The 26,808-nt window shown below is 40.7% G+C and overlaps 1 protein-coding gene across 5 annotated transcripts in view; it reads left to right on the top strand.

Moving 5' to 3' along the window:
• KIF16B (kinesin family member 16B) overlaps window positions 1-26,808 on the top strand; it is a 286,791-nt gene that overhangs the window by 124,032 nt on the left and 135,951 nt on the right. For 4 of the 5 annotated variants that reach the window (XM_074989378.1, XM_074989376.1, XM_074989375.1 and 1 more), the window contains 5 exons: window positions 767-849; window positions 1,031-1,119; window positions 11,171-11,203; window positions 11,562-11,615; window positions 12,653-14,011. In XM_074989378.1, the coding sequence (XP_074845479.1) occupies window positions 767-849; window positions 1,031-1,119; window positions 11,171-11,203; window positions 11,562-11,615; window positions 12,653-14,011 (1,618 nt within the window). The remainder of the gene's footprint in view (window positions 1-766; window positions 850-1,030; window positions 1,120-11,170; window positions 11,204-11,561; window positions 11,616-12,652; window positions 14,012-26,808) is intronic. The other variant, XM_074989379.1, reaches the window with a different exon arrangement.

The raw sequence follows: 26,808 nt of genomic DNA, 5'->3' as shown, positions 1-26,808 counted from the left end.
GTCATCTGTAATTGTTTGAACACAGAAAATGTTAACCTATCTGAATGTAGTGGGAGGTTGTTTAATAATTGGAGAGATTCAGGGATTTGGTTCATGAAATAGATTTTCAGTGTTATAATCAAATGATCCTATTTTGGGTAGCAGAGAATTTTGGATCAATGTTTACCTGACTATAGTTGGATGAAAGAGTGCCTGAGAGCACAGCTGATAACAGGATAAAGGAATCTTCTACATGTTTAGTATCTGGTTCAAATCTGTCTCAGCCCATTCATGATTGATGGTTATTGCCATTACCTGTGTTGGCTAGTGGACAAGTTTTCATTTTGAAATAATTGATGTCTTTTAGAAAGGAGTCCAGAGATTTAATGTGTTGTAGACTGAATTGTTCTCTAACCATAGAAGAGAGATTGCTAAATGGGCCTAGAGGTATATAAAGCAGTGTCAGAAAGCTCCTACTGCCATCTCCACTGCTTGCCTATCTTTGGATAAAATAGGGCCACTTTTGTCAGTTTATAGTTTGTGAAAGACAGAACTTCTGTGTATTTTAAAGTAGTAACAGGGAAGAACAAGAAATGTCCTATCAAAACAATTAATAAAGCTCCAGCTGTGTGTAAAATGTTTTTAAAAAACCTTTAGTTAGAATAATGCTTTTTTTCATTTGTCCTACTCTATAAAAGTCAGTGTTCTTGTCAGATGACTGAGAAAATTATTTGACATCTCCTGGTACAGTATGATGTCAAACCTCTGTGTGTGCTTGTCCTGCCAGGTGCTGTTATATTACTTGGGAGAACCAATATGTTTCGCTTTAATCATCCCAAGGAAGCTGCCAAACTGAGGGAAAAACGAAAGGCGAGTAATTGAGGAATCTCTTAATGATTTTTGTTTCTAATATGTAGTTCATTGGTTGAGATTATTTTAGCCTTGCTGCACATCAAAATAGTACCTGTTTTGTCAAGTAAGAAAAAAATATTTTTGTAAGCACAGGTTTCTTCAGTGCTAGTAATAATCTTTTAATTCTGTGTCTTGTTAGAGTGGACTGCTGTCTTCCTTCAGTTTATCTATGACTGATCTTTCAAAATCTTGTGAGAACCTCTCAACTCTCATGCTTTATAATCCAGGGTAAGTATGTTATAAACAGAAATTACACAAATAACAATTCTTTCTTAGAAAATGTTAGTTTAAATGAATGTTTAAATACCAGCTTAAATAAAATGCTCAATTCATTAATTGACTTACTGTGTACACTAAGATATTTATGTCAGAAATGGAGGATAAAACTATAAAAGACTCCAAAGTCTACTCAGGAAGAGAGCCTTCTTGCACTAGTGAGCAGCCTGTTGAGCTTTGAACCCAACCCCCAAATGTGAGAACAGTCACTATTCCAGAGAGCAGCCTCATCTACCTCGGAGGTTGAGACTAATAAAATTGCAGTGTGTGGTGTTCAGAAGGCAAGTTTTACCAGTGCAAACAAGATAGTTTAGTAGAACTTATTATATAGCAAATTCAGAATTTGTCCTGATTTCCTGCACAAGAGATATCTTGTTAAGAATTACATCTGTATAATTTATCCTCTTCCAACAAAATACCTAACTGCAAATCACTTGAGTTTGCTCAAGTGCATGTTACAGCAATAAAAGCATAATAGGGCCAGGAAATTAGTGTTCCAAGACCTCTCCCATCTCTTTCAACCTGTAGCAGTGACTTTGCTAAGTCTGTATAATGATACAGGCTGCGTCTACACTACCAGATAAATTTGATTTTATTAGTCGATTTTATAATGCTGGGTTTTATAAATTTGATTTTTGAATATTCTGACTTCCCCACAATGTTGAGTTAGTGCTGCCACACTGAATAGCCACACATCAACTGTTGCAGCAGTGCATTGTGGGAACATATCCCGCGGTTCCCTCAGCCCCGTATTCTGCACCCTCACTCCAGGTCCTGCTGCATCACCGCCACCAGCAGTGCTCATCCTGCTGTCTGGTTCCTGGGTCCCCAAAGCTTGTGGGAGCCAGGAAACTGACCAGCATGTCTGTGCCTGGCTCACTGGAGTCAGGAGCCAAGTACAGCAGCGCCAATCAGTTTCCTGGGTCCTGTGAGTAGTGGGGAGCTGGGACACAAGGTCAGCAGTGCCACTCTGGAGGCTAATGAATTCAATCCAAACACATGGCGCTTCCACACCAACCTGTTTTATATTCAAACTTGATGCTACGCCTAGCTTATTTCAGTGATGTTAGGATATTGATATTAGTGCTCCGTAAATCGAGCTAATGGTATTTACAGTGAAGACAGTCACTTGGTACAATCAAGCTAACTGCCTTAAATTCAAATTTATCTGGTAGTGTAGATGTAGCCCCACATATGCCATCCACAACACATTCTGCTTCTGGCTGTGTCCACACTTACAATGTGAAAAAGTGGCATGTATCTACTATTAACCAAGAGCATGAGGGAATGAGAGAGAAAAATGGAAATCATGGTAATTATTTTTAATTAGAAGAACCTTGAGAAATTTTAGGAAACAAGATAGTTCAAAAGGAACAGGCACTTTTTCTTTTAAAAAAATTAAATATTTTACTGAAGTGTTACAACAAAAATTGACTTCTGAAGAGTTGTAATGATGTTTGGATATGGCGGATAAAATTCTAAAGTCCCTTTTACCCTAAAAATTTGTCTGAAATTGAACTACATGCCCTAATAGTGGGTTGGTGGTTCTCTGTTAAATCTAACTCATAACTGTGAAGTTACTCTCCACATCTGTATGATTTGCAGGATAGAATAGTTAGTTATAACTTCATTATAAATACTGGGTTCAATTCCTTAGCTTACATATCAAAATGTTGTTTGGTTTCCTTGACACACGCACACGCACACATGACCATTCTCTTTTGCCAGAAAGTCCCCCACCGAGAAAAAGGTAGTGAACTGATTGCTGATAAATTTCACATTTATCTTTTTGGAGAGAGGTTAAAAAAGATGTCTTGAGCTTCCCAAAACAGTTTGATTTAAAAAACTGACTGCTGTTAAGGTTATTTCTTTTAAAGAGAGGGGAGATGTTCTTGGAGAGTTGTTTGTTTACAATTCTGCCTCTCCACACCTTTTCGAGACTTCTATGCTGCTTGAGTACAGCTGTAAATTACGGAGTTATATCTCAGGGTATTGACCACAACTTGGCAGTTAGTGTAGACAAAGAAAATTGTATTTAGGCCTGTCTCAGTCACAATTATAAAACTAAGGGTATGGTGTAGTATGGAAAAGTATGCGATAGGAGAGTTGAGAATGATTTTTTTCTCTCTGGAGGTGTTCATTGCATCTCCAGCTACTGCCAGAACATGCCTGCTAGACAGGATTACTTATGTGATCATATAAAATACTTAGGGCTTAGATGAGATTGTGTTCAGGAGCTGGGAATTTTGGGCAAATGGACCCTTCCTTTTCTACAAGATCTTCAAATTTCTTGGAATTCCCATTTCCTTTGAAATTTTGCAAGATGAGTAGTACATTTCAAATATTAATATTCTCATTATTTTTCAGTTCAGTGTACTGTGCTCACTTTATCTTGTTTCTATTACAAATGTTTGCACTGTAAAAAGATAACCATAAATACTATTTCTTTTTTTTATGTCCTACTAGAACGTAGTGCTGTCTCTGTATCAAGAAATTTGCACTTAAAATGTAGAGCTGTTATATTATGCAAAAATAATATGTAGAACTTGTGCACCTACAAGTCCCTTGGAGTGGAAGTAGGGTCTGGGAGGACATAGGGGTGATAACTGGGGTGGGGATGGCAGATGGGGCTTCAGCTGCTATTTAATTGAGATCCGTATAGCCTGTAAAATTGTAGCAACCTGAAGGTGATCTTGAGACACACAGCTTTAACTAGCTTAACCAGCTCTGTTTCAAAGCAGGTTGGTATTCTCTATCCTAATATTAAGGAGCTGGTGGTTTTAACCATCGTAATGTAAATGAAACAAAGCACAAAAACAATTTCCTTGTCTTGTCAAATGTTTTTAAAATTTGCCCATGTTGTTTCATTAGTTTGTTTAATACAGTACTGTGCAGTATTTGTATTTTTTGTCTCCGCTGAAGCCTAGTTGTGTAATTCCCATTCCAAATGAGATGTGTGGTCGACCTGTTAGTTCATAACTCTGAGGTTCTGTTGTATGAGGCTGATTTAGATACCTGTAACAGCACTTGTTTTGTCCTCAGTTGACAATCAGTTTTTACAGCAAGTATCTAAATGAGGTATGTGTGCATCTGGTATTTTTTCCCAATGTCAGAAGACCTGTGCTTAAGTGTGAATCTTTGAAGGCTATCTGCATATCCTCTTCCAGCTCTTAAACATTTGGAAGCCTTCCGAAAACTATACTATTTTGAAACCACCAGTACAGAATAAATAGTCGATTTTTGTATGAAACAATAAAAGGTAGATTTTTGGAGGGGGATTAGCTACTTGTAAAAAGAAAAACCTTGGGAATCAACTGAACAGGGAAAGAAAACAAACTAATAAAGTAGGTGCCTAGAAAGTAAGAAAAGGAAAATGGAAAGGAGAAGTAGAGAATAGATAAAATAAGAATATAAAAGACAGCAGTATACTATGCAAAGATTTTAAAGACTAGGGAGAGAATTTTCACTTTTTTTGCCTCAGTGAGCAGAAGAGATGAGATGTAAACTTATTTTTTAAAATTGTTCAACCTCGTATCTTGTGATCATTACAATTATTTATCTGCTTATGTGCTCAGTGCATTTTCATGAGCTTTCACGTATTAGCTAAAATATATACTGCTGCTAACCTGGCCATGAAGACATCCCAACGGTGCAAGCAGGTAAAAATAGCAAATTTTGTGCAGTATTATGAAGACAGTGTCATCTGATGTGGTGATAAGAATTAACATAATGTTTTGTATATCTAAAACCGAGAATTACCATGTTGCATTATTTAAAACAACAAAACAAAACAAATAAAAAGTCCCCCCCCACTCCAAAGCCTTTCAGATAAGTTTTGTTGTTTGCAGAGCCAGAACTGCATCTAAGCTTACTAGTATGGCAATAATGTAGTCTGAATTAGTACTTACTGTTTAAAAAAAAAAAAAAAGCTGAACATTTGACAACAGCTTTACTTGCGACAGATCCATAGCAGGTTATTACTGTAATATTCCAGGTGCAACTGTGTGGTAACTTGATAAATGTTGGCTTATTGATGGAAGTAGTTGTACTTTCTGCATCTTCTTCCCCCTCTATAAATGGGTCTTTTTTCTTTGCTGTTTCCATTCACTGAGAATTGTGTGACACATAAAGAAGACAAGCTTTTGTGGAATAGTGCAGTTCTCTAAAAGAATTTCTTAAAATTCATTTTGTTCCGTTATGATGGCTTCAGGCAGGGCTAGTTTTACTTTTGTTGTCCTGTAGAATGTAGTGCCATATTAAATAAAATTTTGGTGTACTGTCCAAAATGTTTTGTTCTGTTTATATTCACCTAGTGTCATTCAACACTACTTCAGCTAATAAGTTTCAGATAAAATAGTTTTTCCTTGTAGATTTATATTGAAGATGTCACTTGAGAACCTTGTCTCTTTAATTTTACCATAACTTTAAAACCACTTATGAGAAATCTTTGGTCATAATATATTTAGGTTTTTTTATTAACTGTATAATTTGGGGGGTGCTGACTTAGCATTGTAACATTTTTGTAGCTTGCCAGCACTCAGTCTTGCCTAAATAGCTTATCATCAGCAACAGTACAAGTTGTTGTGCTGCCTAAATTAAGTTACTGCAGTATTGTGTAGTCGAATTGGCCTAATTTACTGAGCAGCATATCTGCAATGTATTTACCTGGTATGTAGTGCTGAAAGTTTTATTTCGTGATGGATAATGGTGTCAATTTAACACCAGATAAATCAGATTAAATTCTATTGTGGGAACTGTACAAAAGAACAAAGCGCAGCTTTTGATCCCTGATGTCATAAGAACATAAGAATGGCCATACGGGGTCAGACCAAAGGTCCATCCAGCCCAGTATCCCGTCTGCCGACAGTGGCCAATGCCAGGTGCCCCAGAGAAGGGGAACAGAAGACAATGATCAAGTGATTTATCTCCTGCCATCCATCTCCTGCCCTTGTCCTGAAGGCTAGGGCACCATACTTTACCCCTGGCTAATAGCCATTTATGGACCTAACCTGCAAAAATTTATCAAGCTCTTTTTTAAACCCTAATAGAGTCCTGACCTTCACAGCTTCCTCCAGCAAGGAGTTCCACAGGTTGACTGTGCGCTGTGTGAAGAAAAAATTCCTTTTATTAGTTTTGAACCTACTACCCATCAATTTCATTTGGTGTCCCCTAGTTCTTGTATTATGGGAAAAGGTAAATAATTTTTCTATATTCACTTTCTCCACACCATTCATGATTTTATATACCTCTATCATATTGCCCCTCTGTCTATTTATTATTTTCAAATGAATGTAGAATTTTTCTTTATTTTGATTATATTCTATGATTTTAGTAACTATTGTATGTTACGGAAATGTAAGGATTTTTTCACTGAAGGAAACTGGGGGGAAAAAGTTAAATAATAAATAAAAATCTTACGCTTATGCTTGTAAAATTGACAGTGATGTCAAACTTTTTAGGTATGATAGTAGTGATTTTTTTTACAATATGTCAATCTAATTTTAGTAGTTTAATTTCACTTAACTCCAAGTGCTGCTAACAAATAATAAAGGATGTGGAAACAGCTATAAGTTATTTATACTTCAGTTGACTTTTTGCTGGTCTCTGTTGGGAAATTAATAGTGCCAGAGCATTTTTGAAGGGCTCTGAGGGAGAAAGATTTTCCTCTGGTGGATAGCTGAGTTGAAGGTTTGCATTTCTGTAGTAGTAGAAGTAGTAGCAGCAGCATTCTTCAGTCTACGTAGACTATGGATTGCACCCTTCGTAGTTCCATTTGAGATCATCATTTGCAGCGTCGACTGTGACTGTGAAGGCCCACACGAGAGTGACAGTCCTTGCTGCATCTGTTGCATGTGTAATGGGTGTCTTGCAGGTCCTTACTGTGCTTTCTGTGGGCTCGCTTCTCCTCTGCTAGCTGTCTGATCTTCATCTCACCCTTCTGAAGGCCCTTGTGTAGTTAACATTTCTGTATTACTCTTATATCCCCAACCACTGAAGTGGCCTATATACGCACTCCCCTCCCAGCTTTTCCTTCATAGTCATCCTTGTTCACAAATGGTGGCTAGCAACAACTGAAGGAGAAGGGAGACGGAAAGCTAGAATGCTGATGGAAGTCTCTGAGAAACTTATCAACTCATAAAGAATTTAAAATCTCTTATGTAATAGTTGCATGGAAAGGCAAGTAGAGGGTTTTTGTCCTAGAAGTATTTTGGAAAACCTAAATCAGATTTCTTTAAGTCATAGACAGCTTGGTGAATTGTGATTGTGTCCACCTGAATGCTAATTTGTGTATTTCTTGTTGTAAGGAAATTATTTTATGTGAAACTGTATTCTGATTCCAGCCCAACTTGGTGCATCTTTAGCATGAGGAAGTAAACTCTGCATCATCTCTGCTTGAGTTCTAAGCAGTGGCATTCAGAGCTATTGAAAATGTTTGGAGAATATAAACAATATAAATCTATGTCTTTAATAGTTACTGAAGGCCAGCAAGGAAATACCATTGTATTGGGTGGAAATTCACAACCTTTACTTTTGAGAGAAGTTGGCAGCCTGATGTGTTTAAGACTGTTTGGTGTGACTTTTGCTCAGGAAACCACCACCAGTCCTTGTGGTAAGGATTATTGAGACGTTTTTTTGTAGGGTAGCTCACACGAGCTACATACCTCAATTCTCTGACCTTTGACTGAGTATGAACTACTTCCTGGTGGTCCATGAATAGCTGATGTCTGTTCTTCAGCTGGTTTAAATTGGCCAAGCTTCATTGAAATCACCAATATACCAGTTTATACTTGGCTTCAAATATTCATTAGTATTAGTTCTGTTAGCTGTCTTTGATACCATTGATCATGAGGTTATGTTGATATGCTTTGGATCTTGGTAAGAGTTGATAGCACTGCTTTAAGTGGGTTTATTCCAAACAAGAACTGCTCTTCTACCTGTAGGCTGTTCTTGTATGAAGTTCCCCAAAGTTCACTTTTGTCTTCTCCCTTGAATAATGTGTCTGAGTCTAGTAATAAGGAAGCATACGGTTATGTTGTTCTTAGTGTGCTGTATGCTAGCTGAATATAGTATGACCCTGACAGTGGAGCTGAGTTACTTTCCCAATGTCTTGTTGAGGTGTGAGTGTGGTTGATAGTTAATGGTCTCTGGCAATCCTGGTAAAACAGAAGTGATATGGAAGAAGACAATGACAAGTATGGCAAATTTATATTCATCAATATCTGTGAGGAATACTTCCCCACCCTGTGTTACTTCTGTCCACAATCTGATAGTCCTGTTGTATTCCTAGTTCTTGTTGGGCTGTCGTCATTCATTGGTACCCAAAGCAGCTTTCACTTTCATTTTTCAACAAGCTTGCGTCTTTTCTTTCCTGTTATAGACTACACATTTGTAATTCATGTTTTTTATAACCCACGCACTTCTCTACAGTATTGTTCTGTATCCTATTTCTGAGCTACAGCTAGTGAAGAACACAGTAACATACCTCTGTGAAGTATCCCATGAAGACTGCATTCAGACTGTGTTTTGTGATCTGCTCTGACTTTTTGTGTGTTTCTGGATAAAGTCCTGGTTGTTGGAATTGATCTATACAGTGCTAAGTAGGTCTGTCTTCTGGAGAAACTTCTTCTCTTTCTGTACCATACTGCTGAATCTGAGATAGCAGAGGCACACTGGTTAGTCCGCTTGTTACAAGCAGGAGTGGCTTATCAGCAGGGTAATCTTTGAGGGTTCTATTCCTTTAGAATGTGTTTCTCATTTTGGTCTGCTGTAACTCTAACCCCTTAATGTTTAGGATACGCTTATTGTTAACTCAGTGGGGAACAGTAGTAACATCTATAGATTTGGGATCGCTTGCCAATCTGACTTTTAAAGTTCAAAGATTAAGGTTTGTACCTTTCCCGAGTTAACAAAAGGAGTCTGAGGTAGAGTCTGTCTCCAGGCTAGAGGTGAGTTATTTTGGCTTTCCAGTGATTACACAGAGAATACTTTTTGCGGCCCTTATGGTTTGTTAATTTTAGGAGCACAATGATATTCAAGCAGCACTTAACAGCTACAAACTGAAGATGTTTAACACAGATAATATCAGGTTACAATTAAAGGTTTTACTTAACAATGTTACTACAGTAATACAAGTTTAAGTGACTGCATTTGTGGCTTAAACTTATGCTAGGCATGCAGGATGCAATACCCACTGATTGCTTTGAATCCTCTAGAAGCTGAGGCCAGCTGGCTTCAATCAGTGAGGAAGGTGTTACTGCAGTGGGTAGAATTTAGGTTAAGTTAAAGAGGAAAAACAAAAGTTTGTTCAAGAAGTGACAGCGAACACAACAGAGGTAGAAGAGAGAGAGAGAGAGCCAATTGGGATGAAAGATCTACTCTGGGGCAGATTCCATCTGGCACACATCCCCCAGGCAGTGAGGGTTTTTTTTACCCATTCTACCTTATAGTACTTATAGTGATGCTAAATTAAGCTCTACTTGATAGAATCCTTGACAGTCAACAATACCCCAAATTTCTGGATGACCTCAACATATGTGTGTCCCAAGATCAACTTCTGATAAAAGGTTGAGGGGGAAACACCATTGGGTGACCCTTATTCGAATTCAATTGGCAATATCACACCTTTCCAGTCAAGGTTGCGGGGAGCTTGAGCACCAGCTGACATCAGAAAAGTGTCACTGATATCAAAGATTTACGTAAATGTCTTAACATTACTAATATGACCTGTCTGACCTTAACTTTTCTCATAAACAGGGTGAAGGAAAAAAAAAGTTTGCAAAAAGCCCCTCATGCCATGTTTTACTGGCAGGCTGCTTGTGTTACTGCTGACAGGAAAGATATGAAAAAGTAGGCCTCTCAGAACCTAAGTTAACTCTACTATAATGGCTTCTCACTGCATATGCTTATAGTGGAGCAAATCCTTACTCAGACTACTTTTTAAACTGCAATTAAGCTAGCACTGGATACTTTATTTTTAAAAGTTTTTGAGGATGAAGTGAGATTTGTTATGGTTCATTTCACAGTCACTGAGGTTACATTTGTGGAGTGTTGTGTGGCTCATTATTGATGTGTTCTGTATTTAACTGTTTGTCGGAGGTGCCTAGAGTACAAGAAATCCACTCTTTGATTTAAACAGTAGGCTGTTGCTGTTGTATATTTTATCTTGCAGTTATACCTGTACCATATAATGCTTCTCTTTCCCTTTCTGTGGTGGACTGTTGTGCTTTATTTACTATTGTTTTGGACACAGTACATGTATTTATACAAATACCTTTCAACTAATTTCTTAATATAAAAATATTTCTTATGAAAATGTAGGTGATGACCCTTGGGAGAAGTCTTTTGATCAATATTTTATTTAGCTTTAAATAGTGAAAGTCTCCTGTTCAAGAGCTTCAGAGACTTGATGCTTCTAATGCTTCACATATTCCTAGCAGTATTAAAAATACTAGTAACACCCCCAAATATTGAATGCCTGTGAATCCAAAGATTTTGATACCATAAAATAGGGTTTTATACCTTTCTTTCATTTTATCTCTGCCTGATGTTTTTTGTTAGCTGTATTATAACGACTGAATTACCATGAGTGTTTCCTTATTAAGAGAAGAAATAGCTTTCATGCTCCATTGAGGGCCTTTTGAAATTCAAATACCTTTAGCTTTTTCAAGATTGTGCCCAGTTCATAAGTGAAAGGAACATGAAAGCTGAATACCAATTATTGGCATACGAAAAGCAGGCATTGGGAAAATAACTCTAACTTGTGGGAATAGATGTTTAATTTAGAGTTAGTGTCAATGAATGACTATTGCTTGAAGTATGTAAGCCTAACACATATACTCTTTCATAAAGAAAAGCTAATGGTCTGAGCATTTGTTTGTTGTTAAAGCTAATTTTGTAGCTAGGTTGTCGCTTTAAAATATTCTTCACTGCTGTTCTCTTGACATTTATTCCATCAGTTTCTTTCTTAATTGATCACTTTGTTTCTCTCTACCTCCTGTGGCAGTCTATTCCCTGTAAAAGGACCGATCTGTCTAAGGTAGAGAAACTCAATTTCTATATATTGATTGCCATGTCTGCATATAGTTAATTTGCAGAGGCTGTGCTAATCGTTTATCTGTCTTGTTTAACTTTGCAATTTAAATAGTTTCTTCCCAGAAGTTCATTTAGTTTTCAGCTTCCAGACAAGTGCCCAGCGGCACAGAATCTAATTTGTGGCCATATTTAAGGAAGTATTTTCAATTATTACAATAGTTTAATATGCTCTATAAAACTTGCCAGGCCCCAATATTAAAGTAAACTTTTAAAATAGAAACCATGATGTAAAATGTACCATGCTTTGTTTCTGTTGCATACCTTTCAAAAAATGATCCTCTTTTCCCTAACTTTTTATTTAGACTAGAATTTGAGAGACAACAACGAGAGGAGCTGGAAAAATTAGAAAGTAAAAGGTAACTTGCCTACTACCTCTCTAAGGTATTTATGTATCCCATAATCTCAATGTCAATTGTGCCTGAACCTTCAATTAATTTATTCTCAGAACATACCTGTGAAGTAGGTAAGTACTGTTGTCCCCATTTTACAGATGGGGAAACTAAAAGAAGCAAGTAACTTGCCTAAGTTCACACAGGAGGTTCAGGGACTTGAAGTCCAAGCCTTAATCTAATGCCCTAACCACTGGACCAGCCTTCCTGTTTGCTCACTGTGCTTGAATATACATATGTTTGTTCTGAGTTCAGATTTTGTTGTGTAGCTTGGCTTTTGCTACTCTCCCTCAAAACTAATCTTTAAACTCCCCTCCCTCCGCCTCTGCCCTGAGAGATTATACGAGGAGAGTTACATTCTGTGTCAGGAAGAGATGACCATCTCTAGGAGACAGCAGCTACACCAACACTTCCAGCCAAATATGCCATTTACAAAGGGAGGTTCCCTAAAAAAGTGAAGTTTGATGAATTAAAACAGTTGACTCAAGCAAAAGTGCCGGGTGTGATATTTTTTTTTTATATCTAATAATTTTCTTCATACCCGACCCTTATTCTGCAATATGTATTTAATGAGTATTATTGTATTCAATGGAGTTATTGCGGCTTAAACATGTAGTTTAGCTATTACTGACATGAATTAACTTCATGCAATTTCATGTACGTACGGTTCAAAGAAAATTTCATGATCATTCAATATACTTCAGTTCTGTAGTGTATCTGCTTGTCAGGTAAAGCTTTGCTTGAAGTAATCTGAATCTGATAACCTATGCATTTTTCCAGAAACCGAGTTAAATATAAGCTACTTAATTCTGAAGGCATGTTCCTAAGCAAATTAAAAAGCACTGGAATAAAATTCTCTTTAAACAAAAAAGCTGGTATGTGCTTTTAGAACCTCTTCAAAACCCTGTTAATGTCTAGAAATATTTTGACCATATTTTGGAAAGAGAAGTAATGTTTTGGAAGCATAAATATCAAATGCCTATTGTACATATTTTTTATTTTAGGAAACTGATTGAAGAAATGGAAGAAAAACAAAAATCGGACAAGGCAGAACTAGAGAGAATGCAGCAGGAGGTGGAGTCACAGCGCAAGGAAACAGAAATAGTACAGCTGGAAATCCGGAAACAGGAGGAGAGCCTGAAACGGCGCAGTGTTCACATTGAAAGCAGGTTAAAAGACTTGCTGGCCGAAAAAGAGAAATTTGAAGAAGAAAGACTACGAGAACAGCAGGAGATAGAACTTCAGAGAAAGAAACAACAGGAAGAAATTTTTGCTCGAGTAAAGGAAGAACTGCAACGCTTGCAAGAACTTAATCATAGTGAAAAAATTGAGAAAATGCAGATTTTTAGAGAACTAGAAAAGCTAAAAAAGGAAAAAGATGAGCAGTGTATTAAGCTGGAATTAGAGAAGAAGAGGCTTGAAGAACAAGAAAGGGAGCAGGTGATGCAAGTGGCTCATCTCGAAGGACAGCTTCGAGAGAAACAGGTGATGATACAGCTACTCAAAAGAGGGGATGTGCAAAGGCTTGAAGAAGAGAAAAAAGAACTTGAAGATATTAGAGAATCTCTCTTGAGGGTCAAGGAAGCCAGATCTGAAGGTGATGAAGACAGTGAAGAATTAGAAAAAGCACAGCATAATTTCATGGATTTTAAAAGAAAGCAGTTAGAACAATTAACTATTTTGGAGAAAGACTTACTTCAACAAAGGGATCATCTGGAAAAGGAAGTAGCAGATGACCATGAAATGCTGAACCATTTAAAATATTCACCCAAAGAATGCTTAAATCTCCTCAAGAAAGATGATGACAATGTTGTGGATTCTGCACTGATGGTTGAAGAATTGGACAAAATAAAGCCAGCAGAATACAGGCTACAGTATAAAGAGCGCCAGCTTAAATACCTAATGCACAATCACTTGCCAGCTTTGTTGGAAGAAAAGCAGAGAGCTTTGGAAGTCCTCGATAGAGGCCTACTAGGGTTAGACAATACTCTTTATCAAGTTGAGAAAGAAATAGACGAAAAAGAAGAACAGCTTGCACAATATAGAGCCAGCACAAACCAACTGCAGCAGCTCCAAGAAACATTTGAATTTACAGCCAATGTGGCTCGTCAGGAGGAAAAAGTTCGGAAAAAAGAAAAAGAAATTCTTGAATCAAGAGAAAAACAGCAGAGAGAGGCACTGGAGCAAGCAGTAGCTAAGCTGGAAAGGAGACACTCTGCTTTGCAGCGGCGTTCCACAATAGATGTTGAAATTGAAGAGCAAAAACAAAAACTTGCAATTCTGAACAGCAGCTGCAGTGAACAGGCAGGTCTGCAGGCTAGTCTAGAAGCTGAACAAAAAGCCTTGGAACAGGATCGAGAAAGGTGAGAATTATGGGGTAACATCAGTTTAATAGTTTTGGCATGCAGAGAAATGTGTTTTGCCTTTCAGATTGTTGGAAATATATTTTTCTCTTAATTCCACAGGGTACGTAAGGTAGCCATCCCCAGAAGTGAGAGGGTGTAGTTCTGAACTCTAATAAGCTATATTGCTTGCTCTTCAGTTACATTCTGTTCAGCTTCTTATCCTATCTTATCTTATCAACAGTGTATTTATGTCCATTATCACATTTAAGTTCCTTATTTGAACATTGTTTTTTCCTATCCAGAAATTTCAGCAGCCCAGTCATGAAATAATATTTATAAGTGGTTTAAATGCCTGCCTAGATGCTGCCTTCCATCTTTAAAAGTAATTAGAACTCAAGTTAAATAAAATATAAACATAGGAAAGAGGTCATGGTATTGGGTACCTCATCTGAGTGAGAAAAAGCGTAGCTAGTAGTGGCACTAAATAACGACTGCTTAGTTATTGTAATTGAAAAGTAAACAAAAGTCAGAAAGCCTGTAGTTATCTTGAGAAAGTAGTATTACATAATAGTTGCAAATTAATATGTATGTTAAACTGTAAACAGTAATTCTTTGATAGGGTTGAACACCCTTTTGTCTTCAGAGTAGACAGACATGGTATTTAATATCTCATAATTTAGTCTGATTCAAATCAAAGCCTAACCTTAGGTTGGAAACACCCTAATGAAAGATTCCTACAGAAAACGAATGTATCCCCTCACCAGCCAGTCAACATTCATAGAATCAGAGGACTGGAAGGACCCTAACAGAGTCCCCTGTACCAATGGCACAGCTAAGTATCATGTAGGCCATTTCTGCCGGGTGTTTTGTCTAACCTGCTCTTAAAAATCTTGAGTGTTAGAGAGTCCAGAACTTTGCTAGGCAATGTCTTCCTGTACTTTTCCTGACAAGAAAATTTTTCTAATGTTCAACCTTAATATGGGATGGGCTTTCATGGGGTGAAACTTGAAATTGGGGTATTGCTATTTGTGGACCATCAGAACCTTTGTCCACAGAAAATAAAAGGCTAAACGTTCTGGAACAGGCCTGGATTCCTGAGCAAATAGCAGAGTGCAGTTGTTCAGAAAGGTTATTGATCATATATGAAAAGCTTTGGGTAGGAAAAAAATCAGGCAGCTTCTAAATGGATAATTTCAAAGCAGTTTAAGGAGATGATTAAATAATCTAACTGTAAATGCAGCTGAGATTTCTATCTTTGCTATAAAAATCTATATAATGAGCTAGAATAGGCTCTTTTTGGGAAGAAGGATGGTAGAGGTGTATGAAGTAAGCAGAACTGTACATCACTGTTGATTTGTCATAAAGCAGCAGCAAGGAGATATGGAAAACTTTATTAATTTTCTTTTTTCTTTCCATGCTGTTCTGCATCTTTCCAGCTATCCCTCCTCCCAGCCGAAAAGGCTGATATTACGTCTCTGCATAAAGTTTTATGTTAGTTTTATAGTTATCCATAGACTTAGCCTACATCCATATTATCATGGAAGATCAAGAGTTGATCTTCAGTGGTTTTGTTTGACACCTGTGCGAAATGGAGCTTTTCGGGGTCAAAGCTGACCCCAGAACTCCTCACAAGAAGCGAGGGTTAAAGAAGGTTGATGCTCCCATCGACCTTCCTCTGTGTAGACAGCCACAGCAGTCAACCTCTAAGTCAATTTTAGCTACACAGTTGCTGAAGAATATTTCAGTAACACATATAGCAGTGCCTTAGAACTTCTCATACAATGATAGCATGTACAATTCAACAGGATATTACTGCTCAGCAGATCAAGATTTTTAAATTGACATGTCAGAATGTATACTTTGTAGAAAAAATAATCCTAATAATATCGCAGTAATGAATATGATTGTTCCATGGGGCTAGTTTGAGGTGTAGCATGTCACAATCTCATTAATACACTTACTTATGTCCTGTCTTCATCTCTTTGTTGGGATTAGACTTCAGTGCTTGGATTGAAGCGTGGAAGAGGTCAAACATAAGGATTTCAACTTTTGCCTTTCAAAAAGGGCTTGAATTAAATCCCATTGAAGTCAATGCACTACTGCATTTTGGAAAAAAAACCCATAATTGTTGTCTCTGGATAAAAGAAGAGCTTAAAAATAAGCGTTAAAATGGCTGTTTCTTTGGAGAGTCTTGAACATTTGGTTTTTGAAACTCAAAGTAATTACCATATCTCTCCTTTTGTTATGCATTTTATACTGCTGCTTTCTTAGAAAATAATTCACACTGAATAGGTCAGAAAAACATTTAGCTGTAGCCAAACTGATGTGCTCTTCTGTATTATTTTCTTTGCAAATCATTATTTAAAAAAATGAATTTCTTTTCATCCTCCTCTCTGGAAGAAGTTACTTTGAGGCAAACTTATGAAGTCTATTTGATGTGCATACGCACTGTATCAGGTTTGAAATTCCTTTATGTTTTTACATCCCCTAGAAATCTTTTGTACATGTACAGAAAGCAACTGAATTGCCCATTCTGTAGTTACTTACATTCTAATTGTTTTAGTAGCACTTAAGTTTTATTTTTAATGAAGTGGCCTAATAGTGTGTATCAATGTATATACAGATTGAGACTGAAATCAGTGATGCCCAGGTGTTTGAAGCATGTATTGTTGCCTACAACTTTTAAATCTGTCTAGTATTCTGATTTTGTAAATGATTCACAAATGTGTGGAATATTTATTACACTATTTATGTCAAGTTGAGGCCCAAATTTCTCATTCTGCGATCAGGCTAATAGTTTTGCATCATAAGTGGAGGTGGTTGCTATCATTAAATGTCTTAGAACTTGTCTGGGGTAGAGATAATGACCATTGGTTTCTTGGCAGTTTACAGAACATCATCATCAACAATAACTGTGGGCTCAGCGCCTGTTGGTGTCTGATGTGTCGTACTATTTCTTTCCATCTTTCCCTATCCGGTGCAGAATGGCTTAGTTTCTGTAGACTACCTCCGCACCTATCTACTACATCACCTGCCCATTCCCTGTGGGGTCTGCCTCTCCTGTTTGAACCATGCATTATGCCAAATACTAGGGTCTTGATTTTTCATTTGTCGTTCATTCTGCAGATATGTCCAAATAATTGTAGCTTCCGTTTTATAACCTTCTGCAGCAGGTTCTCTTTTGGCTGTATCATCTTATATAATTCCTCATTGGTGACCTTCTGCATCCATCCTATTCTCAGAATCTTTCTATAACAAATCCTTTCAAACGCCAATATTCTTCTTTTTGAATCTTTGATTATCACCCATAATCACATCCATACAACATGCTGCTGAATACACACGTTTCCAAGACGCCCAGCTTCATTCTTAAGCTAATTGCTTTGCTTTTCCGGATCTTATCCATTGCCTTCAAACTCGCTCTTGCTTTCGCTCTTCTGGTTGCTATTTCCTTCTTATAGTCTAGGTCATACGTTAGGTTGCTCCCCAGATACGTGAACTTCTCTACGTTTTCTAGTTCAATACCATCCACACTCATCTTCCTTACTATTTCCTTATCTCCAAATCCCATTGTTTTGTTTTATCAATGTTCATAATCAGTCTGTACCACTTCCCTTCTTCGTTTAACACCCGCACCATTGTCGCTAGCTTCTCCTCATCTTCCTCAATGATAACTATATCATCCATGAACCTCAAGTTGTTAATTCTTTTCCTGTGTACAGATATCCCTTCTGCTTCTTCCTTGATCTTGTCCATTGCTCTCTCCAGATGTGTGATGAAGATACTTGGCAATATTGGGTGTCCTTTTCTCGTACCTCTACTTGTTTTAAAACAACTTCCCAACTCCCCGCATGTTCTCACCGCTGCCTCTGCATTATCATTGATACCTTTCAACAACCGTATTAGTCTGCTATCCACTCCGTATGACTCCAACACCTCCCAAGCCACTTTCTGATCTATGCTGTCAAATGCCTTTTGAAAATCGACGAAGTAAGTATATACGTTTTTGTTCTTCTGTCGAGCCTTCTCCGCTATCAGTCTTAGTGCCAATATTTGCTGTATGGTACTTCTATCTTTTCTGAACCCTGCTTGCTTGTCTGCTATATGTTCTTCTATCTGCGATCTTAATCTCTCAGTCAGTATTATCATCAGCACCTTACCTCGATGACTCATTAGGGCAATGGTTCTGTAGTTCTTGCACTCCAATGTACTTCCTTTCTTGGGTATTGTCACTAGCACAGATCTTGTCCATTCCTTAGGCACCTTCCCTTATTTCCATGTTATATTACATAGTCGGTGTATTTCCTGAGTCATACTTTCTCTACCATATTTGATCACCTCTCCCATGATCTTATCATTTTCAGGGCTCTTGTTGTAATTTAGTTGTTTCATTGCTTTTTCTACTTCCTCCTTTGAAATATCGGTTTTGCTCTCGATGCTTGGTGGAGATATCTCTTTCAATTCTTCAATCAGTCTCTCTGAGACACTCGGGTCCAACTGTGGTTTGTATAGATCAGTGCAATATCTCATCCATCGCTGCACAATCTTCTCCCTGTTCATGAGCACTTCTTCATTCTCATCTTTGATCGCTATCTGCTTCGTTTGCCATTTCCTATTAATATTCCTAATTGTCTTATACACCTCCCTGGTCTTATGTTCACCGTAATACCTCTCAGTATCTTCAGATTGCTCCTCTAACCATTTCTCCTTATCGTTTCTGGCTGTTTTCCTTACCTCATTGCATTTCATCCTATACTGCTGTTCTGCCATCTCAGAAACATCTCTTCTGGTCTTCAGCGCTCTTTTCTCTTGAACCAACTTCAGTGTCTTCTGGGTAATCCACTTCTTACTGATCTTTTCTGTTTCTGGAACAGTCTGCTCAATTGCCTCTTCTATAGCGATGGCTATCCCTGCGACTCTCTTCTGTAAGTCTTTCTCTGTGGCGATATTCTTAAACTTCTCTTTGAGCGCTGTTCTGTATGCATTCCCTGTTTCTTCCTTACATAGCCTTGCCACATCTCTTCTATTCTTAAACTGTGTCTCTTGCATTTTCTTACATTTTTGAGTTTTATCTTGATGTTTGCGATCACCAGACTATGGTCTGAGTCTATATCCGCTCCTTGGAAAGTTCGTCACTGCTGTACTGACGTTATCCATCTTCTTCTTATCAAAATCATATCTATCAGGTTCTTTGACTTCCCGTCATTCGATCTCCATGTCCACTTTGTACAGTCCTTTTGTTAGAATCTCATGTTGCAAATCACCATCTCATGCTCTGTAGCTAACTCTTAATAGTTTTCTTACCTCGTTCGTTTCTTTCTCCATATCCAAACCTTCCCATGGCTCTCTCCCAACCTTTATTATCTGTTCCAACCTTCGCGTTCCAGTCTCCTCCAATGATCGGTATCTCCTCCACTGTGTTTGTCAAGTTTTTATAAAATAGCTCAATCTCTTCCTCCGTACTGTTCGACATGGGTGCATACACCTGAATGACCAACACGTTGAACAGTTTTGCTTCGAATCATGCTACCATCATTCTTGCACTCACCAGTTGGTATCCTAATAATGCTCTTCTAGCTGTTTTGCTAAGAAGGAATCCAGCTCCTGCTTCATGCTTTGTTTCATTTCCTGACCAAATGACTTCGCAACCACATATCTCTCCTGATCCCATCCAGCGCATCTGTGCCAGTCCAAGTATATCACATCGATATCTCTCCATTTCCTTCCGAAGCAGCTCTAATTTTCCAGTTGCCCACAGTGTTCGGATGTTCCAATGGATAGCATATGTGTTAGGTGTAATTTTCTTTCGGTAGCCAACTTATCGACCCAACCCCGATTGCTTGAGTGGTGTCACAGACCTTGTTCATCCGGGCGGTGTCTGAGCTGACATTTTTTAACATTTGGTTGTATTGGGATCAGATTTCATTCATATTGTTGTTTGACGGTCAGCACATCGACACACATCTGACAAACCCTCCTCCTTCATCCAGGCTTGGGACTGGCATGGAGCTCTCAGTGGCTTCATGGCGGAGTTTTACAGAATATATTACAAACAAAAGCTTTACAATAAGAAATCATTTAACAGTTCCACAAAGTGTCTGAGGCACTTTATAGACCAAATGGAAAAGTTTGGCCCCTACCTTGTGGGGACAGACAGACTAGGTGTGTGTTAAATATCTAACCTGAATGCTGTAGTGTCTGTGGTTAGCCACAAATAAAAGTTTCAGAAAAAATAAAAAAAGACATAGTTCTTGACCAGAAGAGCTTGCAAGTTTTATCTTGTTTTTTCTTCAATCAACCCATCCCCTAAGGAAATTAGCCCTAGGGTAGGGGTTGGTTGAAGAAGGAAAACAAGATAACAGCTGCAAGATCCCATGTTTACCCGAAGACATTTTTAGGACCACAGGTTCCCTTAAAATACTTGTGTACTTTTTGAACCTCTCTGTTGATTTAGTAATAAGTTTTTGGTGATTCAGTGAAGATACTGCTCCTGATACGCTTTGCACTATTACCACTTTAAATTATGCTGGCAGTGTGAAGGGGTCTTTTAGTCCTCCTCTGTCTCTGAGACCACTAAACACAGATGTTCTGAAGATAAAATATTAGTCCCACTGTGTTGATTGGATCCCATGTCATACAGTGATGAGCCATATATGTAACTAGAACAACAAGAAGTCCTGTGGCACCTTATAGACTAACAGATATTTTGGAGCATAAGGTTTCGTGGTCAAAGATCCATTTTGTCAGGACTTCTTGTTGTTTTTGAAAATACAGACTAACTCAGCTACCTCTCTGATATATGGAAATAGCTAAACAAATACTGTTTATGAATTCTCATGCATGTTATGGCATAAGAGACCCTTAAGATTAAATAAAACAAAATTAGCACTTCTTCAGGACATTTGTGTTGTATTTTGTGATTTTTGAGGGCACAGTGCATAGCAAAATGGATTCTCTGTCCTGAATGGAGGTAACGCGTAATAAATTATATACATATATGAGTACATGCATGTTTTTTTGTGTATTAGATATTATCATTTGTATGTTTTTCACCGGCTTCAAATGCTGTTTAAATCCTAGTCAGCAATAATGTTTTGCATTATCTATTTTATGTCTGTCTTCGTATGATGTATTCGATGTTGCCTTATCAGGATACGAAAAGAGAGTCTTAAAGTTGTTAAAGGCAGTTTTCAGTTTAGAGTAGTCTAAAAGTGATCACTTTGCAGATAGCTACTGCTCTGTGACTGTTGATCTGTAGCTTCAAAAATTACGAGCAGTCCTGTAACACTTTAGACACTGAACAAATGTATTAGGTCATGAGCTTTCGAGGATAAGACTCGCTTTCTCAGATATAGGCTATGTCTACACGTGCACTCTACATCGTAATAGCTTATTTCGATGTAGCGACATCAAAATAGTCTATTTCGATGAATAACGTCTACACGTCCTCCAGGGCTGGCAACGTCGACGTTCAACGTCGATGTTGGGCAGCACCACATCGAAATAGGCGCTGCGAGGGAACATCTACACACCAAAGTAGCACACATCGAAATAAGGGTGCCAGGAACAGCTGCAGACAGGGTCACAGGGCGGACTCAACAGCGGGCCCCTCCCAGACACAGTTGCACTAAACAACACAAGATCCACAGAGCTGATAACTGGTTGCAGACCCTGTGCATGCAGCATGGATCCCCAGCTGCAGCAGCAGCAGCCAGAAGCCCTGGGCTAAGGGCTGCTGCACACGATAGCTGCGTCTACACGTGCACGCTACTTCGAAGTAGCGGCAGTAACTTCGAAATAGCGCCCGTCACGTCTACACGTGTTGGGCGCTATTTCGAAGTTGAAATCGACGTTAGGCGGCGAGACGTCGAAGTCGCTAACCCCATGAGGGGATGGGAATAGCGCCCTACTTCGACGTTCAACATCGAAGTAGGGACGTGTAGACGATGCGCGTCCCGCAACATCGAAATAGCGGGGTCCTCCATGGCGGCCATCAGCTGGGGGGTTGAGAGATACTCTCTCTCCAGCCCTTGCGGGGCTCTGTGGTCACCGTGGGCAGCAGCCCTTAGCCCAGGGCTTCTGGCTGCTGCTGCTGCAGCTGGGGGTCCGTGCTGCATATACAGGGTCTGCAACTAGTTGTTGGCTCTGTGTATCTTGCACTGTTTAATGAAAGTGTGTCTGGGAGGGGCCCTTTAAGGGAGCGACTTGCTGTTGAGTCCGCCCCGTGACCCTGTCTGCAGCTGTGCCTGGCTCCCTTATTTCGATGTGTGCTACTTTGGCGTGTAGACGTTCCCTCGCTGTGCCTATTTCGATGTTGGGCTGAGCAACGTCGAAGTTGAACATCGACGTTGCCAGCCCTGGAGGACGTGTAGACGTTATTCATCGAAATAGCCTATTTCGATGTCGCAACATCGAAATAAGCTATTTCGAAGTTGGGTGCATGTGTAGACGTAGCCGATGACCATAGAGCCCCGCAGGGGCTGGAGAGAGAGCGTCTCTCAACCCCTCAGCTGATGGCCGCCATGGCGGACCCCGCTATTTCGATGGTGCGGGACGCAGATCGTCTACACGTGCCCTACTTCGACGTTCAACTTCAACGTGGGGCGCAATTCCCATCCCCTCATGGGGTTAGTGACTTCGACGTCTCGCCACCTAACATCGATTTCAGCTTCGAAATAGCACCCAACAAGTGTAGCCGTGACGGGCGCTATTTCGAAGATGGCGCCGCTACTTCGAAGTAGCGTGCACGTGTAGACACAGCCATAGTGAGCTATCATTCCTTTGACATTGGTTACAATTATTTTTCTCCAATTTTCATATTTTTTTCCTAAATTAGTTGTAATTCCAAATTGTTTCACCTATTTGTAAATATATTTTGGGACAATACAAGGGGCAAACAATAGTTAGAGCAAGTGAGCTTGTGCTAGTGTTAAAAGGTGTACAAAATTGTGTCTGAAATGGTATAGTATTGTCATTTAGCCAGTGAAGTAGAGAGAATACTGCAGCCTAAACAAGGGTTCCTGAACTCAGTTTACCTTAGGGCCAGTGCCAGGCCTCAGATACTCCTAGCAGCCAGCAGGCACCCCCCATCTGGGAGGGCTCAGCAATGTTTCCGCATGTCCAGGGACCCCAGCTACCACCACTAGCAGCGCAGCAACAGGACTAGAGTGGCTTCTGGTTTCTAACTTTTGCATTGTTGCCAGCATGTTCTGGTGGTGCTGCAGAGGTCTGTGCAGAGTTTGTCTCATCCCTAGGATGTGTCAGGACAGCTGCTTTGGGCCCCGCATTATGAGGGATCCTGCAGTGACTACCCCAGCCACCCTATGGATAGGTCGGTCCCCAAACTCAGGTTATCCCATGGAGACCTGGGTGAGCTGGGACCAGCAGCAGGCATCAGGGTTCCCCCACACTCACTGCAGCAGCAGGAAGTGTGGGGCAGTGGAGTGATGTAGCATCCTGATCACTCCACTTCACCATGGCTCCCACCACTGCAGTGAGTGTGTGGGGCCCAAGGTCTGCACCTGGTCCCCCAGTAATCCCTGAGGCCATGTCTCGAGGACAAGAGGGCACAGGTACAATGGCAAAGGCAGAGGGTGGAGCAGGAAGAGACGGGCGTAGAGCATGGACTGAGCATGGCAGAGGGTCTGACCAGCAGCCTTGAACAGGCTGGATTTTTGGAACTGCTCAGGCTGTAGGCGGTCCACAAGCCATGAGTTTGAGGCCTCTGCCCCTGCCTGTTTTATTTTTTCAGTTAATGGCTTCCCATCACTCTAAAGTAGCAGGGTGTAGTACAGTTGCAAAATGATGAATAAATCACCCAAATGGATGAAATGAAAGTTAATTTGTCATGGGCAGTGATGTGTTTTGTTCGTCTAACATTTATAGTCTGAACAAAATACAGGATGTTTCCTTTTTAGTGTAACTTGCTCTAAAAAGGTGAATACAGCTGGAGTAGCACAGTCTCCTGTCAACTTTCTCTTTGGGTTTTAGAGTTTTTGTTATGGTGCCTGAATAGGAATATTATTGTCTGGTCAAAAGAAAATGGTGGCTTCTGGACGTGATCCTCGAGTTATACTTCTCTTTTAAAGTTAAATGGCACTTCATTTATCCTATTCTTAATTCACTGCATTCCTTTCCCCCTCTTATATTTTCTGTACTGAACTTCATACGTGCATTTACATGGCCCCGTCCCTTTTGGGAAGGGCATACAAATGTGGCTGCCAGAAATGCAAATAAGGCATAAATTTAAATATCTCATACCTCCATTGCGTATTCCTGCTTGATCTGGCTTCTGGAAGAGTCTTTTCTGGAAGCTAAAGCAGCTGTGTGGATGAAAGGAAACCCCCCTTTTGAAAAAAATCTTCCTTCCTGAAAAAAATTAGGAAGAAGGGTACTTTCAAAATGGGGGTATGCTTTTGAAGGAATCCATCCACTCAGCTGCTTTAGCTTCTGGAAATGGCTCTTCTGGAAGCCAGATTGCATGAGAATATGCAAATAAGGCACAAGATATTTAAATAGACACCTCATTTGCATTTCTGATTGGCTGAATTTGCATGCCCCTTCCAAAAGAGGTGGGGTGTGCAGCTGCAGACCATGTGAGTAGACCAAACATGATATTGTATATTTGAGGATATGTGCTTGAAAATTATGAACCTATAAGAGGGTTATCTGCAAAAAAATTAGAATATGCATAATTTCTTCTTTGAGTGTCCCCGTGGGTGCTCCACAATAGGTGTCGGGCTCGCCCGGCGCCGCAGATCGGATCTTCCAAGCAGTTTCTGCCGGACTGCGCATGCGCCGGTGCGCGCCGCTCCCTTGCACACTGCTGGCCACGTGCGCGATCCGGTCTCCACCAGTTCCTCTTAACCGCCGTCGGCTGCAGACGGAATCCGACTAGGCTATGGCCAAGTTAGCGTATTCAATGGTTTTAACTGTTTTTCTTTAAAGTTTTCAAGCTCTTAGGCTACTGTTAAGTTAGCCAGTTGTTATTTTCAAAAAAAAAACAAAAAAAAAACCAAACAACAAGCGGGACGGCATTCAGTCCAGTCCTAGTAACAAGCGGAGCACCGGAGGCCAGGAGCCTAGGGCCATTAGCCCTCCTGCCGCGGCAGGCTATCGGAGAGGGGGAAAAACAGCACAGAGAAGGTGCTAAGTACCCATTAACAACTGAAAGACTCACCAACAATGTCCTCTTCAGGATTCAAGAAATGTGAGTCCTGCCGAGAGGCAATGCCGGCGTCTGATGGGCACAGTCTCTGCATAAGGTGCCTGGGGGAGTCCCATGTCACGCAGAAATGCTCCTTCTGTGCAAAATTAACAGCCAGAGCAAGGAAGGACAGGGAGATGCGGCTTAAAATGCTGCTCTTCGACAAGGCCCTCCAGCCAGACGTGCCGGAGCGGCCGCAGCAGGAGGGACCCTCCGGGGCCCATAAAAGGAAAGCCGCCTCCCTCACCCCATCAGCGCAAAAATGGAGGAAAGCCTCCCCAGCCCGATCCCTGCTGGCAGCAACAGCGAGCGGGACGGGAGGAGCGCACAGCCCCCAGCCGCAGCAACAGTTGATCGGCGGCAGCACGGAGAGCCACGTGGAGGTGACTCAGCCTCCGATAATCAAACAGCCGCCCCGCACCGCAGGCAGGGTGGCGGCTAAACAAGCTCCGGTACCGGCGGCACCACAAGCAGCGGCACCGATCCCCGGGGAACTGGTGGTGCAGAGTGCGCAGGCACGCAGCCTGCAGGCACTGGAGGACATCGCCCGTGCGGCACCGCCCATGAGCGTGCCGAGCACGGCGTGGACGGGGCCGAGATCCCCTACACGTCAGGGGGCGGAGCTACCTCCTCAAGGGAGGGGGAAGGCTGCACACAAAACAAGGCACCGCAGCCCCTCTCCAGACAGGGCTGCAGAGTTGCTTTCTCTCAGCCTTCCGCTTATGCTGCAGACTCCAACCAGAAGGCAGGGGTCCCCCCTAGCCTACCCGGAGCCCCCATCTCCATTTTTACAACCAGCCTCGCCCTGGCTGGGACCACCTTCACCCTTCCTGGGGTTTGAGCCGCTGGAATACTATCACAAATCGCTCTCTCCAGTGTCCCAGGTCTCTCAACGATCTCGCTCCCCCAGACACAGAGGGTATGCACCAAGGGAGTGGTCTAGGTCACCTTCCCAAGAACAGTGCCCGTGCTGCCATGGTCGCCCCTATCACGTGGGGCATAGACACCACCAGCAATCTACCAGGGAAAGATCCCCACAGATGGTCCCGTATCCTTGAGGGCAATCGCGAACGGGGACGGAGACTCAAGTATCTCAGGGGGAACTGGTTATGTAACCCCGAGATTTTCTCTTGCAAGCTTCCAGTGAGAGGATGTACCATCACCAACAGGAACCGGAAGGGTCCAGAGAGGTGTACCCTAGTGGGTCCTCGCTTTCCTCCCCGGACGAGGCTACGGCCCCGGGGGACGTCCATCCTCCGGACGATCTCAAACAGTTTCAAGAGCTGTTTAAGAGGGTGGCCTTCACGCAAGGCATCCAGACAGCAGAGGTGCAAGAGAAGCACCATAAGCTCCTCAAAAATCTGAGACCTCCGGCCTCCTCCAAAATAGCAATACCGCTTGATGAAGCAATCTTGGAGTCCACCACTATGATATGGCAGACCCCTGCGACTATTCCGCCTGTCCACAAGAGAGTGGATAAGAAATACTTCGTGCCGGCGAAGGGCATGGAGTTCCTGTTCAGCCACCCAGAACCAAATTCCTTGGTGGTGGAGTCGTCGCAACAAAGATCAAAGACATCTCAATTCAAGACAGGGGGAACAGACAAAGA

This window comes from Carettochelys insculpta, chromosome 3 (genome assembly GCF_033958435.1).
Source record: "Carettochelys insculpta isolate YL-2023 chromosome 3, ASM3395843v1, whole genome shotgun sequence".
Classification (NCBI taxonomy): Eukaryota; Metazoa; Chordata; order Testudines; family Carettochelyidae; genus Carettochelys; species Carettochelys insculpta.
This window is presented reverse-complemented; position numbering and strand designations above follow the sequence as displayed.